At 38.7% G+C, this 18,276-nt stretch overlaps 3 protein-coding genes across 4 annotated transcripts; 1 reads left to right on the forward strand and 2 right to left on the reverse strand.

The window, feature by feature from the left end:
- Positions 1-2,404: 2,404 nt before the first annotated feature.
- Positions 2,405-14,871, forward strand: LOC128887371 (sorting nexin-8-like). 2 transcript variants are annotated; one of them, XM_054143193.1, is made up of 9 exons: positions 2,405-3,126; positions 3,558-3,789; positions 9,923-10,055; positions 11,728-11,921; positions 12,021-12,138; positions 12,223-12,682; positions 13,034-13,250; positions 13,755-13,943; positions 14,143-14,871. In XM_054143193.1, the coding sequence occupies exons 2-9, from the start codon at positions 3,580-3,582 to the stop codon at positions 14,227-14,229; spliced, it is 1,608 nt and encodes a 535-aa protein (XP_053999168.1). In that variant the 5' UTR covers positions 2,405-3,126; positions 3,558-3,579; the 3' UTR covers positions 14,230-14,871. The 2 variants fall into 2 exon arrangements, with proteins under 2 accessions (XP_053999168.1, XP_053999169.1); XM_054143194.1 differs by having other exon boundaries at positions 2,408-3,126; positions 3,662-3,789.
- Positions 14,872-15,149: 278 nt separating this feature from the next.
- On the reverse strand, positions 15,150-16,660 carry LOC128887372 (U6 snRNA phosphodiesterase 1). Its single transcript, XM_054143195.1, has 4 exons — positions 16,283-16,660; positions 15,885-16,027; positions 15,481-15,818; positions 15,150-15,369 (listed from the first exon to the last, which is right to left on the reverse strand). Exons 1-4 carry the CDS (start codon positions 16,378-16,380, stop codon positions 15,181-15,183), a joined length of 768 nt encoding a protein of 255 aa, XP_053999170.1. The 5' UTR covers positions 16,381-16,660; the 3' UTR covers positions 15,150-15,180.
- Positions 16,661-16,824: 164 nt separating this feature from the next.
- LOC128887373 (zinc finger CCHC-type and RNA-binding motif-containing protein 1-like) lies at positions 16,825-18,226 on the reverse strand. The gene is made up of 4 exons (XM_054143196.1): positions 17,950-18,226; positions 17,649-17,760; positions 17,271-17,582; positions 16,825-17,202 (listed from the first exon to the last, which is right to left on the reverse strand). Exons 1-4 carry the CDS (start codon positions 18,060-18,062, stop codon positions 17,065-17,067), a joined length of 675 nt encoding a protein of 224 aa, XP_053999171.1. The 5' UTR covers positions 18,063-18,226; the 3' UTR covers positions 16,825-17,064.
- Between the last annotated feature and the right edge of the window lie 50 nt (positions 18,227-18,276).

Genomic DNA, 18,276 nt, shown 5'->3' on the forward strand with positions numbered 1-18,276 from the left:
TTCCTATTTCGCGTTACTTAATCTTTAAAATTAAAAGAAAAACGCGTGGCCCCCAAACTAGGAACGAGGTGGCCTTGTCCGTGGACCCATCGAACTCCTTTACGGGCTCGAACAAAAGGTAAACGGCAAGGGAGAGGCGGAAGAGCGAGGAGCCAGGCGTGCAAGGGAAAACGCGAGAGAGGGTGCAAAATAAAAATCCTTGCCAGCGTCAGTTTTCGTGCTTTTGCGCGAGAGCGTTTCCCGCGGAAAGGTGCTTATTTAGGCCAGCCACGCGCGCGAGAATAAATATCAAAGGCAAGTGCGTTTCTTCGTCCTCTCCTACTGCTACCCTTAGCCTCCTTCTCCTCATCGTCGACGCCCTTTTTCACCTCTTCCTTTGCTCGCCATCACCAACCCCACCGCCCTCGTCGCCGCTCCCGTTTCCTCTTTCGTGCGCCGTCACCGACGACTCGTTTTCCTCTTCGGCAGCGCGCTGCCTGTGAAGTCGCGACAGGTGGCGCGCACGTCGAACCGTCTGAAAATTTTCACGGAGCTTATGACTTACCCGGTGGTGGCCGTTCGGGTGAACGTTTTCCAAGGTACTTCGAATCCGCTAAACGTCTGCTGAGCGGAAAATGCACTTTTAATTGCACGTCAAAGTCAAAGCGCCCCGACCCCTAGCCTCATATCGTGACACGCAGTTCCGCTAGCTCGTTCGTTCCCAGTTTTTTCCTCCCCAACCAATCCCCCTACCCTTCGCTTGCACCTACGTCTCTCCATCGATCCTACGTCGTCCTCTCGCTCTCTCCACTTTCCCTTTTGCCTCCTCTATCTCTTTCCTTTTCCCTTTCTTTCTCTTTTCTCGCTCTTTCCCCCTTTTCTTTAATAAAACTCACACGTGCTTTTGAAGTTGCTCAAAGTACGACGCGTACACTCGCACCCACCCCCCACCCACCCCGCAGGCCAGCTCTCAGTCAGCCTACGCGAGCCTAAACCTCTTTTCCTTTTGATCGTTTCGAATACAGACGCGTTTAAAAGTATTAGGCGCGCGTGGTGCGCGTTTCCGGTAAAGCACTGCTTACTTTTCTTCGAGGTACGATAAATGGCGTTGTTTTAGCGAGAAATGTGACCCTCGTGCTCCAACTCGAATAAGTTATCCGTCGAAGTGCTCACTCGTCCGTATAGATGTAGGCGTGAAAGCATGTAATCGGTGATTGTATACAGTCGCAAATTGGCTGATGGTAGTTATTATTAGTACAGTTGGTTATGCGAAGAAGACAAAAAAAAAAAAATCAATTACGAGAAACCACTTGTACTAAGAAGAAGTAACGAAACCAGCAGCTTACGAATTATTAGAAAACCCTATGTCGAGTTCAGCTCTACCGGAAAGGCACGAAAACCGTCGAGACTGTTTGTTAAAGTTAGTTTTTGAAGTTGTACCAGTCATTAGTGGGAAAACCACATAACCACATGTGGCGGCTTTGATCAACGATTTCTATGCTCGATGACTCGACGTTTCTCTATTTTTTCTTACTCTTTTCGTTTCTCTTTTTTACATCCTTCGTCTTTTACTTTGACGCTCAATTCGCGCTCGTTGGAAGTGTTTTCGTGCTTCGCCAAGTGTTTTGCAGTAATTTCCGTGACGTTTAGACTTTGTGAATAAAAGAGAAAAATTCTGCGTTATTCGCGTACATTTGATGAATTGTTGGTTCGCTTCATGGAAGGAAAGTTGTTTTATTTCGTACCAGAAATTGTATTATGCTTCGGCTCGAATGGCCACGATAATACTGTTCGTTTATAATGAATAATAACTTTCGTCTATAACGGGAAGAATTAACGGAACGATAACGCTGACTATTTCGAATCGATGGAGACTTTTTTATCACTCTCGACGTAGACGTGTTATGTCGCAACACAGAGAAAGATTAAACAAAGGATGTTGGAATTCCCGTGGAAAGAAAAACTAGAGCTTAAAAAACCACAACTGAATTTACTATTCGCCTAACGGCGCGAGCGAGGCATAGAAAAGCGGAGATATTCGGTTTCAATCCTGGAGTCATATTTACATGTGACCTCGATAGCACGTCGAATGCTGATGCCAGGCTGTACCTACATGTATACCTACATAGGAATAAAGTGCAACGCGCGATGAACAGAAAGATTCTGTTAAAACTGGGGTTAAGCCTGTTCGTACAATCGTTTGGTGAATCCTGCAGTTTTTCAAACGAGTGTCATTTTTCAGAACACCCGGGATAAGTATGTCGTTCAAGGTGACACAATAAATTGGTAAAAAATATAAAGAACAATCTCATGGAACTATTAAGTTTCAAATTTTTTATAGATTTTCGTATATTTTTAAAGAGGACTTGACATTTTGCAAAATTTCAACTGGAGCATAAACTCGATTTAGCTACTACCAAAGGAAAAGAAAAGAAAAGATCGTAAAGAGGATATTTAATAAAAGTTTGTAGTCTGTTTTCTTTAAAAACTTGAAATATCCCGCGACGCTTCTAGGAGTTTGCCAGAGCGCCGCGGTGGACAATCTGTGAAACATGTTGCTAAGCTACATACCGACTGAACGGTCGATAAAACGTTATCATCGCACCAGCAGACGTTTACAACGGTTTGGTCCTGTCGCCACTAGATGGCTGTACCGTTGCATTTGTCTTAGCTTTGTAGATAATGTAGATCGTTATTTAAATTCTCGTAATGTGTATTACACGATACATTCGTTAACTCGACTGCAATGTTACACTGTTTCGCTTATAAATCACAGAAAATAACTAAATATAAATTTCCTGAGAAACACGGACTACTATTACTTCGTAATCGAACGGGCGAAAGAACGCATGCGCGGCGGGAGAAACAAGAACGGCCGGCCAGAGAAATCGTGGTTTAGTTTAGTCTTCAGTTGTGCGCCACACGGCAATGGCGAGTGTCGTCAGTGTTTATTTGTTGTCGTTCGCATCTCGCCGGTCGGTTGTATCGTATTGTTCGAAAAACCCAACGCGAGTGCACGTAAATCATTAAGGCGAGGACGATCCGCCGACGCGCCTGTAATTTCGCAAACTCCCCAGTGCAACGATCTAACAGGATTCCGGATGATCAACAAGTGATCCAACATGGCGTCGACCGATCTGTCGTTCGGTAAATGATGAACTTGTGTACCGCACGCATCTTTGACAAGGTCTCCCCGAGGTCGTCCGGTTTTTAAAAGCAACTCGTATCCCCTTTTAGCACGTCGAACCTCGCTAACTCTCGATTACTATAGTACATCGGTGTCTCGACTATTTAAACCCCCAAATTTCCTCTGTGGATTTAAGAAACCTTTACTTTCTCTAACTTCTTCAAAAAATAGATCCGTATGTAACATATTTATTAGACGCAAAATAGCGAAAGTCGCGTAGAAATCAAAGCAACCGAAGACACATGTGGCCGCATGTGACGTGCGTTGGAATACGCACGTGTGCCTTCGTTGCCTTGATTTCTTGCTATCCATGTGACTCAAGATAAACGCGTTTACAGAATATTACTCTACTTTAGCACACCTAATATTTGTCGGTCTTTATCGACGATAGATTCTTTCGGTTAATATTTTCAATGCGTGAAAGTGTGACACACGTAATTTCCCGCGAAGTGATGCCGTTTTATTTTGCTTTCCGTCGGCGCACGGAACCACCAGGCTGCATACCACCGTTCTACAGAGAAGTCTACGAGAAGATTTGCTCTCCCACGAGTGGAAATGTGGAACGAGAGGTGTTTAAATCCCTTCTTGTCAAGTCCCAGCTGAGTAGCTCCGTTCTCAGTCAGGTATGCTCTCATTCTTCTCTTGTCTCTCTCTTTCTGACGTCTCTGCCCTCCATTCTCTTACTTTCCACTCTCTTCTTGCACCTCCGATCTTTACTTAAATTATTTTTACTGTAAACATGAATTCTCTGCATTTATATTCCATCATTCATAACTTCGGTTTAAGTAGAAATATTTAATCGTCATTTTGTTATTTATTGTTACCTTTGTTACTGTAAATTGTTACTTATCTATTTGTTTGCTGATATTTATTTCGATTTTGTTATTATTGCGTTTGCAGTCCGGCTTAAATCACACTGGCGGAAAAATGCAGTACGAACCCGATACTCGGGTTAAAGCGTTAACTGGTTAATGTTATGTGACTATAACTTCTTCCGTATCGAACAGCGATTACTCACTGTCAGATTGGCAGACAGTGGATGACGAATACTCGCTGCTAACTAGATTTCCACGAATTTCAATTAAATCTATATTCACCTCTACCTTGAACTTTAAATATCAGATTCTTTAATGTCAAACAAAGACGAACAACATTTAATTCGAATAACAGACGGCCAATAAAAGCAACATACAGCAATTGATTCGTGACGTTCGTTCGATCAAGAATACATAGTAATTAAATTTTTATTTGTTTAATTTCGTATAATTTTGATACGAGGAAGTAAAAAATTGTACGCGAATTGAATAGTCTCGATTTGTTTAAAGTTGGAATTTATATGCACGCTAAATAAATGGACGAAGATTATTTAACGTGCGCCATCTTTATTTGTTGAACTGTAGTTGTGCATCCGTGATAATGAGAGCTTTAACGGACAAATTAATAACTCCAGACCCGCGGAAAGATGTTGCTTTCAGATTATAGTTCACCGATTGAAAGTTTATATTTAGCACTCTATCTTCCGCTTCGGACCTCGGAATTTTCGTTGTTTTTATTGCCATACGCCAACGAAGAATGCGTAATAATGGACATCCCAATTCGTATTCGCCAATACTCGTATTAATTTTATATTCGCTGTACAAGCTACTTTTCCATTACCATCCGATCGACGGATATTAATTTTATATTCCTCCTGGAATAATTTCTGACCTCCAAATCGTAATTTATTATATATCAATCGCGCGTATCAATTATTCTCAAACAAGTCGTATTGCTTCGTCCTTCTCGCGGTACGAATTCTTTCAACAACGATCGTTCACCTCCAATTGCCGTCGAGCAATTTATATTGCTAATAATTGTGAAGGTATTTAATGTTCATTAATATATCAGTGCCGGTTCAATTACGTTAGTTGACGCAAATTATACTGACACGGTTAGATAACGAATCGAATGTGTGTACACGCAACGGTATACGGACTACGTGCCGAAACGGTTGCCATACGAATAAATTCTTTGCATAGCGGTTCCTCGCGAGGAAAACGGTTTCAGAATTTTTACGAGCGTGACGCGACTCCGGATGATTAACCTCCGGGACGCGGTATCGTATGCGATTACTATAACCTAAACAGAAACGATACAGAAGTTTGTTTATTTGTTTTTTTTTCTTTTTTCAATTTTCACGCGTTACGGAAACGCAGAACTTACTCTCGATCATTTTCGCAATTGGCGATTAAAAATAACTTTAATTCACGAGACGAGAGTAAAAGGAGATTTTGATGCACTCCAGGATCTATCGACTTTGGTTCATCATTTTTCGAAGATTATTAATCACTTCTACACAAACAGTTATTAGTCACTTAAAATTCTATTCCTGGTTATAACAAAAATTATGAAAATCTTTTTATTTTATACACTATGTCCAGCTTCAGAATTTTATTATTTTACGTAAACTATCTGCTGGTCCCGAATGTGTTAATTGTCGTTACCGATTTCCTTTCCCCTTTGAACGAAGCTTTCCTTCTGCATTGTCTCGTGTCTCCAGTCGATATCGTTGTTTTATCATTAACACGCCCGCTGACGACAGTCTGCGTGAACGCCCCTTCGTAATAGTGGAAGATTACGCACCAGGGTCAACTACAACCATAAATGTATTTACAAGTATTCATGGCTTTCATGATTAGAAAGACAGGTTTCAACGTTTACAGTCGCCTATTGCCTAGCATTACGGAATCGAATATTCGAGGAACACATTCCCCTATCGCCATCTAACCGTTTTCAGGATATACTTTGGAAAAAAATAAACCCAGAGACCGTGCACGATTATAGAAGAAACTAGAAGCTATAAAGTGACACGACACGAAACGTCGTAATAGGGATTGAACGTCGCGTCTCGTTCATTGACTAATGACACAATCAAAATAACGTTACGTGGGTCGCCGCTTTATCGCTAGTCATCGCAGATCTCTATGAATAGGACGGTCCTGAATGATACACATCGTGTAAGGCGATACAAAGTGCGCTCCTTGGATCTATGGGTTATCGCCCACCTCGATCGTTAACAATAGCTTTGGACTATCGATTATCGCTACCACACTGTTCGCAGCATCTAGGCATGAACCATTGTAAAATGTCCTCACGGATCGACGATTAACAACCTCTTAAAGTCAAGGCAAAATATGAAAGAAGAAATTTGAAAATAAAAATGCATCGGAGATGTGGCATGCGGCATCGTTCTGTCGTAGCGGTTCTAATTGTGAGTCTACCACTGATGGAAGCACGTTTTACTAATGAGCCAATGTCCCGTAAGCGTTTGTGTATTCTTTCCACCGCTTTCCCATTTGGCAGACAACCGAGAAAGACGTTCCATGCACAGGTGCCTTGCCAAAGCAGCGTTGTAATCACTGAGGGCATACATTGAATGGAAATTTGCCATTTCTGAATTTGTGTAGTCTGCTGTTATCACTTCGAATAGAAACTGTCGCAGCATTGAGTTGGAAATATTGGACTCGTACCTACCGTTTCTATTAAGGAAATAAACTGCTGTGATTCATAGAATGTCAAACGATATAGTCACGCGTCAAGTGTGAAGCAGAGACATCATTTGTGTCTGGAATAAATTAGATAAATTTTATCTGGTATTTCGCCAAAGGCTGTAAATTTGCTTTACGTTGACGGTGGGGGATAAACGTTTAATGTAGAAAATATTTGAAATTAAAATTTCTGGGATCCTTATCTATCGTATGATAATCCGTCATGCTAAACGCGACAGCGTGGCATGGTTCGCGGAGTTAGGTTCCCATATGTTGCGCGAGGGTTCAATTTCTGACGAATAAACTTGAAAGTTTGTTGCTTTATTTACGCGAGACTAGTTTTATTTATATAAGGTATACGCCGACCATTGCGATTCGTTTGTAAGATACCTGAACATCTCAATTGTAAGATGCAATCGTTTCCAGTGTACGTATTCTCTCATGAATCCAACTACATTGCTATTCATATAAACATTTTTACCGTGTTACTCATGTACACTAAGCGTGATGTAACGCAGCAGGTACTTTTATAAGGAAGACATTCTACGATTCCTCTTTAACAAAACGATTAATGATCGTACAACATCGATTACTGCAAACTACACATTGTAAATAAATTTCTTCAATGTACACAAACGATGCATTTCATGAAGATCATTACATATCTTTACATAATTTCGTTTTGTCAATTTAATTATCCCGTTTGCCACCGTAATTTCCATTATTTTTAAATTTCCATTATTCCTCCTCAATTTTAATATAGTTGTCGATAAACATGCAGAAATCGTTGCGAACAGCTGTTGAGCTGTTTCACAATGGATGCGGTTGTTTGTGTGAGCGTACCACGGGACGCTCGACACGAACACAAACACTCGCGTAAGATAAAACTTCCGCGGATACCTCCCTTCCCCCAAACCCTCTACAATAATTTTGTTTAATGACGTTCCAGTTGTTTCGTGCTTTATACGATACGCGCGTGCGCGCATCTTTCCTCTTCCTGCTGGCCAGTACTTTCCCATTCGTGTCTTACAGAGTTGAACGTTCATTCTGGGTATTTACAAATATTTTTGGCGCGAAAGTAACATTATGAATTTGTTAAATATACACCGAAAATTGCTTCGAAGTCGCTCGTATCAAAACAAATTGTTGGAATGCAAAGGTTGTTGTATCGTTCTAGCAACTAACAAATGTAGAATTCTTAATATCAAGAAATCTTATCATAGTCCGTATCACGCTCGTCTGTGTGCGCAAAACATCACCTCCAGGCTGCTATGAACCAGTCTTCGTCGTGCTTCGATTTAAAAACAGGATGTGCCTAGTAACTCGAGGCGAGAACAAAAATTTGTCATGTGACAAAATGTGAATTACGTAAATATTTATTCCGCGATTATTCGTCCATGTGTGCCGCACAGTTGGCTAAAAAGCGTTGGAATTTCAATGCGGTATTTCTATTTGAAAATACTATTCGAAAAACGTGAAGGGAGCCATTGAGGCCGATAGCTGAAAAGCCGCGCTCGCGACGAGCAAACTCTCAGCTTTCTCGACGATTGTTCGCGAGCACCGTTCACACGAACAGGGAACCTATTTCCATTGTAATTTCCTCTTGGTGAACTCGATCGACGATTAGGGTTTAACGACACTCGTAAAACCAATGAGAAGACAAGGACCCAAACGCTTTCGAACGCGAAGAACACGCACGGCGAGTGCCACTTATGCGCAGGTTTACGCTCGATCGTGTCTGCATTTGCTTTTTCGATTTTTCCATTCGACCGCTTTTCCAGCTACCCGACTTCTGGACGCGCTCCGATCTTCCCAAATCAAATCTGTTTTTATCCGTTCCTGTTCTCTCCTATGTTTCAGCATCCGAACCACTTGGTTATCAAATCATGTCTAACGATGCGATTTGATAAAAGGAAGTTTAACGGCGTCCCGTTACTTCATCGCGTTATGGAAATTTGTGTTACGAGCGCAGTAATGAAAGCATTTATTCTCTTGCCACGTACCGAATATACATGTACTCTAACGACAGCTCTATTGGAATAGAAACCACTGTGTACGACATCACATTTGTGTGAATGAAGCGAGTACGACGCTCTCTCATAATTTGAATGATAATAGAACATTTTTGCTAACGTGTCAACATTGTTACGTTCCACACCTGTCTCCGCCACTCCACGGAATGGCGTAATTAAAAAATGTAAACAAATTAATCTACCAATTTTTGTCAAAAATCTTCGATCGTCGAAGGATGAGATCGTCGGTTTAGAAATCTATATGCACGTAAAGTGCAGTTTCTGCCGAGTCTGGTGAAAGAGAAGTGGTGGGAACGAAAGCAGGAGTAGTGGAATGACGCAGCAAGATATAAAAATTCTCGGAATGCAGTTACTTTCATTTATGGCCTAATCCTTAGGAATCGTCCACAGTGTTAACCGAGGTTGTACCGTTAGAGTCTAGCGTGCTCGTTGCAACTTGCAACTAATCATCTGTTTTCACATTAAGCCTTTAAATTAACTACTTTTTTCGATTCAATTTCTCTTCCATTATTTTTTTTTTTTTTTTTAAATATATTTATAAGAGTACTCTTCGTGCTATGATTCGTTCGGTGATTCTCGCTATAATTGGAGAACTGCCACCCACTGTTTGTTTCCGATAAGAGTCGACAATGGACATAATTATTTTGTACAACTCTGGAACCTTTTAATGTTTTTGTTACGCATCGAGAAAGTACTCTCTACTTGGAATAAGACCAGGAATATTCTCTGTTCATCTTTCACGTAGCTTTCCTTGGAAACCTTTTCCATGGGTTTCACGCTCGCAACCATGATATTTTCCACTAGGTGCGCCTTTCAACGTTCTAAATTGAGCCACTGATTATCGCGAACGCATAACAAGTTACTCAACGGTGTTTTCAATTTTAACAAATGGCCATTGAAATCTGACAATTCATGCATCGATCGCTATGTTATTATTGGTCTCGCGATAGTATTATTAATCGCACCGTACGCATTTTATGTGGAGCAGCCTTGTACGAAAATAACCGAATAAATGATGTATAAATAGAATGTGAATAATTCATCGTGCAAGAATTCAACGTTCTTCTTTAACCGCGACATCGAAGCTTTATTCATTATAGAATTTTTTAAGCATTGTATGAATAAAAATATTTTTTCTTTTATTTTTTAAAAAGATAATGTTTTAATTAAAATTACTTTTACTTTTTTAATTCTAGATATGGGAACTCGTGGACAGCAAGACGGGTTACCTGACCAGGAGTGGATTGTACAAGGGCCTCGCTCTAGTCGCATTTGCTCAGCAAGGAAAGCAACCAAGCGACAAACTGTTGGAGAATTCTGAATCTCAAGGTTAGCGCATTTACGCTAATAAAATAGTTAACTGGGTTAAGTATATGCAGGGTAAATGGTGGTAAAAGCGAAAATGGGGTGATTCTGTATGAAAAAATAAGTCGAAAATATAGAATAAAAATTTTTCGTGTGAGGCTTTGTTTTCGAGAAAATCGACTTTGAATCTTCGCCGGGTACGAGTGCACTTGAGCTCTCCACTTGTACGGTTTCGTATTACGTATCATTGTTCCCGGCACTTTACAGACTACACCTCTTTTGATATGTGGACAGTGGACATGCGAAGAAACCCGGTTTTTAATGGTGTCACTGACCACCGTAATAAGTGCTTGCTTTCTTATCGGTAAAAAGACACGCTTATCGCTAGACCGCGGATTAGGTGCATTTCTGATACAAGCTGATACGACAAATACACGCTAAATATAACCAAAAGGTATGCACACTTATGGAAAACGAAATATTAAATCACTGTATTAACGAAAGAAGCATTAGAAATCTGTGGAAAGTCGGCTATCATACAAATTTTACATGGTGGCTTATACCTCTAGGGCTCGGCAAACATTACTCTTCGACCAATACGGTTGAAAGTCGAAACGCAAATAAGAAAATGTACGATTCAATCACGCGAACTATCGGCGTAAAAGCTTTCTTGTAGTTCTAAAAATACGTGCACGCGATAACCGGGTTCCTCGACTTTCTTCAGCGGTAATGCAGACGTGATAACGCCATCGAAAAAAAATAAAATCTCCGCGAACGTTTCCATCTACACGCTTCGAACTGGCTACCGACGAAAAACAAAGTGTGTCGTTTTCTCAACCAACGTCAGCAACTAACCACGACGTTGTAGTATTAGGTCTTATATATTTCTTAGAATGAACCTTTGATGTCTCAAAGGAGGGGGGAAGAGTCCACCGTAGAGGACGCCAATTGGTTACATTCCTCAAAACCGGTCGAGACGAACCGGTACGCTAACCACGGATCTCGAATTTGGACTTATCATTCTGTAGCACCCGTCTTCGATTGTTCCTACTTGACGAGTTTCAACCTAATTCAGTCTTGTTTGTCTGCCCGACGAGCCCTCTAAGGTTCGCTTCTCTCCGTTGGAGAATAGCGACCGTCGACATTCCTCCCATGGTGTTGATTAAAATCTGCCACTACTTCAGAGGCTATAAGTCGGAGATTATGCAATGAAAGGACTCGGACGTAATGGTCCTCGCTACTGGAGTTCAACCTTGGCCTTAAACAGCGCCGAGCGACCCTTCGAGTCTCCGACATCTTTCCTCCGTGTGATATTCCCACGTGCGTAGCAGAATTAATTGTTTAATAAAAATCCCTTATCGTTTTGCCCTTGAACCGCATCTTCTGATACGAAGTGAGATGCTGAATCATTTGGGGACACTCTGTACAATGTCTGGGAATGAGTTTCACCTCTGCTGGTATTGTGAACGACGGCATAGGTCAAGAAAGTCTTTTAGAACATGGAGGTTATGGTTGCGACGATGGGAATAATGATACCCAGAGAAATTGCTCGCTTTGAAGACTTGGCTCTCCGAGATATAACGACGCTAACGACTCTCAGGGATGAAATTTTATTCTAACGATTGTCGACGGATGCAGATTTGAATAATCGTTTATCTTAAGTCTGGGTTGCTTGAATTCCTTTTCTTTTTAATAGATCTACCTGTTCCGACTCTGTGCGACCTGTCGGAAGTAACGCTTCTGGCTCAAAGGCTGCACAAAGGCAGCAATCCCGCTAAATTGAATCTCACGTACTCGGATATCTGTAATCTGGACACGATAGAAGTTAACTTGGTACCAGAGAAGAAGGGGATTTTTCTAAAACACGTGGAGTACCAAGTGACGAGCAAGGTATCGTGTAAAAAATTATACGATGTTGTGAGGTTGCTCTGTATTTAAAACGCGAAGAATTATGGAGACGTACATTGTACAACAATTTTCATTTTTCAGAGATTCAATTCCGTGGTTTATAGACGCTACAATGACTTCGTATCGTTGCACGAGCTCCTCCTGGCAAGATTTCCGTACAGGTTGATACCGAAGTTACCACCGAAGAAGATCGTGGGAGGTGAAAGCTTTTATTCAGCAACCTTGTGTTCGATCTTAATCTTGTAATGCCTTCAACTAATCAATGATATTTTATTACTCGCAGCGGACTCGCAGTTTTTGGAAGAAAGGAGACGATCCCTCCTGAGATTCCTGACTGTGATCGCTCGCCACCCGGTAGTGAGCAAAGACCATATCGTGCAATTTTTCTTCACCTACACCGGCGAGGAGACGCAGCACAAAATTCGCGAAGTATTCAGGCGAGTGCCAGACGAATTCGCCACGTCGGAACTGTCCTCTAAAGCGAAAGAGTTAGTGCCGCCGGAGACGTTGACTGAATTCGCGAACAGTCGTGACCAGATCAGGGTGATACTGCTTGGCATCTCCCGGCTGAAAAACATCGCCGATTGCCTGGCAATTAGGTCTCATAGCTACGCGGTAGACATGGCGGAATTAGGCACGCAACTGAACAATTTAGCCTCGGAGCCGCACGGTACCACTGCTTGGGCCACTGGTGGATCTACCATCTGGCAAGAGATGAAAAAGGGTTTCCATATCATTTCGAAGTAGGTACTAGAATCTAACGACAGAGAGGTACGATACAGAACGTTAGTTATATTCAGATATATGAAATTCAAGTATTTCAAGTCTCGCGCAAAAATATTCCTGCCATGTTCCGTGCTGTATGGAATAGCAATTTAATAACTTTATAGTTATACGTGGAACAGCACTTTTCAACGGAGTAATCATAATGAAAATTTGGCTAACTATAGGTAACACGATGATGACCAGGTTCTCGTTTCCCTGTCTTAAGTTTACAATTGCGAAATACCAGACTCAATTTCAAGTTCTTCCGTTTCTTCCGGATTATTACGTCTTCGTCGTACGAAAGTTCTCATGCGTAACTGTAATTGCAGAGAATTCAACTTACTCTCCACGAGAGCACTCCAACAAGCAGTCAGAGAAGAAACAATGGTCTGCGAAAGGCTGAATCTCCTTCTAGATATTTTGGTGGCGCACAGAATACTATGCGAGAGGCACGAACGCGGAGTCAGCGCTGATCATCAACGCGCGTTATCCACGATGCTGTCGTTAAAGAAACGCCAAATGCAAGGAGTTATTCGCGGTACCGATGTAAGTCAATTCTCCGATTAATCTACCTCTGCTCTGAGGTAATCAAGGTACAGACAATGATTTACAGGCTTGCACAGTGTATATTTATCCGGTGACTTAACTCTAATTCATTGTTGCCGTGTAACGGTCATTACATGATTATTTTAAAATTGCTCATTCTGAACTTGTATCGTCTTACATAATTCGTTCCAATTTATGACGAACCACGCGTAAGAAAATTCCAGAAAATTGACGTTCTCGTTTCAATTAAATGTATTCGTTCATTTGATTTAAGTGAGTAACTTATTATACAAAGTTATCACACTAATGCTTACTTATTACTGGCTTATTTTTCATTCTTCTTATCATAAATTTGTCTTACATGACTTCCTGCATTGGTTTGATACTATTTGCAGTATGTCTTGTAGCTCGTGTACCTCGGGATCGCTAAACCCGTACTGTAGCTGCGTAAACGCATGCTTACAGACCCTGAGGGCTTTCAATTATAATTGATCTTTCTCGCAGACCGACACCGTCGAGTATCTGGAGAACAAGATGGTCGCTCAGGAATCCGTGATTGCCAATGTCGAGTTACGGAATTGTTTTTCATTGCACTGTTTACACATGGAAACGCAACTCGTCCACGCACATTTGGAGATACTGGCAACTGTTTTGCAGAGTCTTGTGAATGTGCAAATACGCGGGCACTCCGAGGTAAGATTCTTTAATTGTTGAAATTAAATTCCGAATTTTATCGAATTTTCTTGTGATGTTTTATGCTGTCGAAAATTGAGAAATTGGTAAGTGCAGCTTCTTGTTTCTTTCAACCGTGACATAATATTTATAATTCGGTAATAATTTATCGACAACTTTGACGAATACGTGAATGATTATTGCTCCAAATGTGCTACAGCTTGCCGAAGTGTGGAAGTTGATAGAACCGACGATCATGAAATGTTTACCAGAAAAATCAACGAATGGATCGAACGGAATTTCATAAAAGAAGAAAGAGTTTCTTTCACGCTGAACACTCGCGTGTTTCGTGATTAAATCTGGTGTACAAGGTAATGCTCGTTATTATAAGGTAATTGTTAAGTGAACGAAGACTTGCAAGATATTATAATTTAAAATGCGTACGTTTAAGAGAATGTTGAATACATATCTGACGTGTTTTACGGACAGTGTTGATAAATGTCAATAAGTTTTAATGAAAATTAGGTGCAATAATATTACACTCGGTGAAGTATATGTAAACACGGTATTTTGTGTATACTATGCGTATGTCTCGACATATACAATTCGAAGACTTTTTAGACATTCCTTGTTGTGTACTTAATATATTTTATGATCTGATTGATATTCGCGAGATGGACAACCATGTTCTGTTGTGTATATAATAAGTTACGCTTTCTTTTGTAAAAACGCACAATATGTGAAACACGTTTGTATAAAAGAACAAACCGATTGTAAATAATTTGGTTACTGAGATGCTATGTTTTTATATGAGTTAGAAGTCTGGCGAGTTTTAACATGATTTCCGTATACCATGTTGATCGTGGATACTCTGAATATTTCACACATTTAAATGCGATACTCGCCTTTGCATAATAGTAATGAAATATATTGTTATTATATAATCGCATTAATTTACTGTTATTTCCCCGTTGTATGTTAAGAAATTTTATTATTATTTAAATTAATCTACGGTTTTCTGACATTATTCTAAAGGCAATTATATCTTTCTGCGATACCTTGCTAATTTTTCGAATGCAATAGGCTTCGCCTATCCACCATTGAGGTCATCGACGCCATTGCTGAATCACCTCCCGCTCGAAAAGTATGTCATCGCTCGGAAGAGGTGATAATCGAACGGAACAAGGTCTCGACTATAATCATAGGTATTAAAAAGAAAAAGTACGATTTTGTAAAAAAACTCTTAATTCGTTATTTATTATTTTAATTTGAATGCATATAATTTATTTGCAATCTTCAGATGTACCTTGTCAACATGTACATATCTATCTTCTACATGATCAGCTAGAAATTGATTTAACCTGACTGTCAAAGAAGAAGTAAAATTATTTAAATTTGATATTTCGTCACCCAGACACCAGGCAAAACTAATATGGTAGGAAGTATCCTACAAATGAAATATAATAAATTGTTGGTATTCTTTATAAAGTATATTATTCAAACAAACTGTTATTATTCAATATCAAATATATGTGTTCTAAAGACTAGAATGTCTTACCTCATAAAAGGGTGGTAATTCATACTCGGCAAGAAAATGATTAAGATTCTCTATAAAATGACCAAGGACACTTTTGTAATCTACACATTCTATCCCGAGAAATGTACGTGTTTTTTCGTCGTTACAGTATGCACGTACATTCAAAAGTTCTAAACTGAATTGATCTGTCCCTTCACATAATTTTTTAATTTCTGTTACGAACGAATCAATCCAATGATATTTCAAGACTAAAGTTCTTGTTACACTAATGTGAAACTGCTCAGAAAATATATTACATTTAATTGGTAGGTCTTTTAATACTGACAGCATCCATGAAAGTATGGCTTCGCTAGGTTCATCTATAATTTTAAGTTACTTATGTTACTGAAACACTATTACATTGTTTTTCTTTTTTTAATACTGACAATCAATATAAACCAATGTAGCCCAATTGCCACGTTCGTGTTTGAAACTTCTTACTCGTCCATCATGTTTTACAGGATCATCATTGACTTCCTCATGATGTGGGACACCTTTCCATGTTGCGATGCTTTCAGGTAAAGGTAGACTATAATATAAAAATTAACTATAACCATTTCAGAAAAAGTGATATGATGAATCATTTTTATGCGAATATAAATATTATAATTATAATAGATACAATTTCTTAGTAAAATTGAAAAAGCAATTCGTTAAATTCATCTCAAATATGCCTCACAAATATCATTTTAACATTTCTAGCGAACGATAAAAATCTGTTGTATCGAAATATTTATAAACATTTATACACAACCCAATTGTTGAAAATAAACGACGTAAATACCGCTTAGGAACTGCATCGGATATATTAGTGTTATCCTTAATAACTTCGTCATCTTCAGAATCGGAAGCGTACGTACTAATTAAACCTAGACCTGACATTGTTTGAAAATAATTATAGTAAAATTACATTCTTTTACTTTTTAAGGTTATATAATGGAACTGTTTTCTATTTACAACTTAATCTATCAACACATGGTTATTGCAACTACGACTCATTCAATTTTGTACAAAAATGAATTTCCAAAGAGGAACGATTAATTGTAGGAATCATTTAATAACTTTTAAAAGGTTGAGTTTTCAAACGAATTAAATCATGTTCCGGAACTAATGGAAATACAGCACATACCAAGAGGTCCAAGCTCACGTATTAAAAGTTGGTACAAAGTTTGTAGCGCCACGTGGGAAAAATTTACTAACTAAAATTAAATTAGTTAAAAAAACGTGCAGACGCAGTTTGAAGGATTTCCATCATTTCAATAATTATATTTTTTGAAACAACGAATAAGGTATCTATATAGAAAATTGTTTATTATGTTCAATATACTTTGATTCCAATTTTATATGTATTTATTGTAAATAATTTTTTTACATTTTAAAGTTATTCTAATTTATACATAAATAAAAGACTAACACATTTAAAAATCTATGTACATAAAAGGCAATATTTTACAAAATTAACAGCCAGTGTCTTTTAAACTGCATTATATTACAATTTTCCAGGAATATTGAACTCTTATTTATTTTTTTGCTTAATGATATTTTTCAATCCTTGTAATAGATATTTCATTCGCTGAAATCTTCCTCATCGCTGAAATATTGATTTTTCTTATATCGTTTTCCTGGTTTTTGTATTAGTCGATCCTCATCGTCATATCCTTTACCACCTACTCTTTGGTTGATTTCTAATTCCTTTTGTCTTTGCTAAAATATAAAATTTTATAAAATATTTGTAATGCACTACTTTTCAATATTTTGTTTAGTATCGTCACCTCGAATGCAATGGCAGCACTTAATGTTTCTACTTCTTCTTCCCAATTATCATCTCCTAAATCATCATCACTATTTTTATTGAAATCATTTGTATGCTGACTGTTATTGCTTTTATGTTTCTTCCTAATTCGAATTTTTTTTAATGGCGGATTTCTTGGTCCTAATGTGTTATTTCTGCAATTGTACGATAAATGACCTTCTTCCCCACATTCATAACATTGAGATTTATCTGGATAGTCTCTTCGACGAATAAATTCAGTACTGCGTCCATTATCAACTGCTATAGAGCTCTTAATTGTACGACCACCTATCTATTAAAAAATAATCTATTGAAAACTGAAGACAAGCCATTCCATTATATAAAATATATATTTTACCTCTGTGTTATTCAAACCTTTAGCACAGGCAAAAGCATCTTCTGGAGTAAGAAATAATACAAATGCAACACCACGACTTCGTCGTGTAGTTTTGTCTTTCATTACTGTCACTCTGCAGACAAATAAATAAAGGTATCATGCTCCCAAACATGTAATTAAATGATTAAGAATAGGAATATTAGGAATAGGAATGGATGAATAGGAAGATATTTAATATTGAGTTATTATCATCTATTTAGTCGATGTAAATGATGGACATAAGTTTTTAAATGAACTCAAGAGTGACAACTTTATAACTTACTTTACAATTTTTCCATAACTTTGTAAAAGTTGGTGGATATCATTGTTTGTCAATGAGAAAGGTAAATTTGAAATGTAAACAGTTGATTTGCTGGGTACAACACCACCACTCATTGTTTCTCTATTTATGTTATATTATCATTGTTTTAAACTTATATTAAGTCATAAAATTTATTATGATGAAATGAAAGGGATATTTAAAGTAATTATTAAATATAATAGAGGTTACGCGTTTTTATTTGTACAATGTACACATTGAACTTCAGTGAATTTTAGAACTATATCAGTGGCGCTATCGATGGGAAAACGCCCAAGTTTTTAATGAAAA

This window comes from Hylaeus anthracinus, unplaced genomic scaffold (assembly GCF_026225885.1).
Source record: "Hylaeus anthracinus isolate JK02 unplaced genomic scaffold, UHH_iyHylAnth1.0_haploid 11985, whole genome shotgun sequence".
In the NCBI taxonomy this organism is placed as follows: domain Eukaryota; kingdom Metazoa; phylum Arthropoda; class Insecta; order Hymenoptera; family Colletidae; genus Hylaeus; species Hylaeus anthracinus.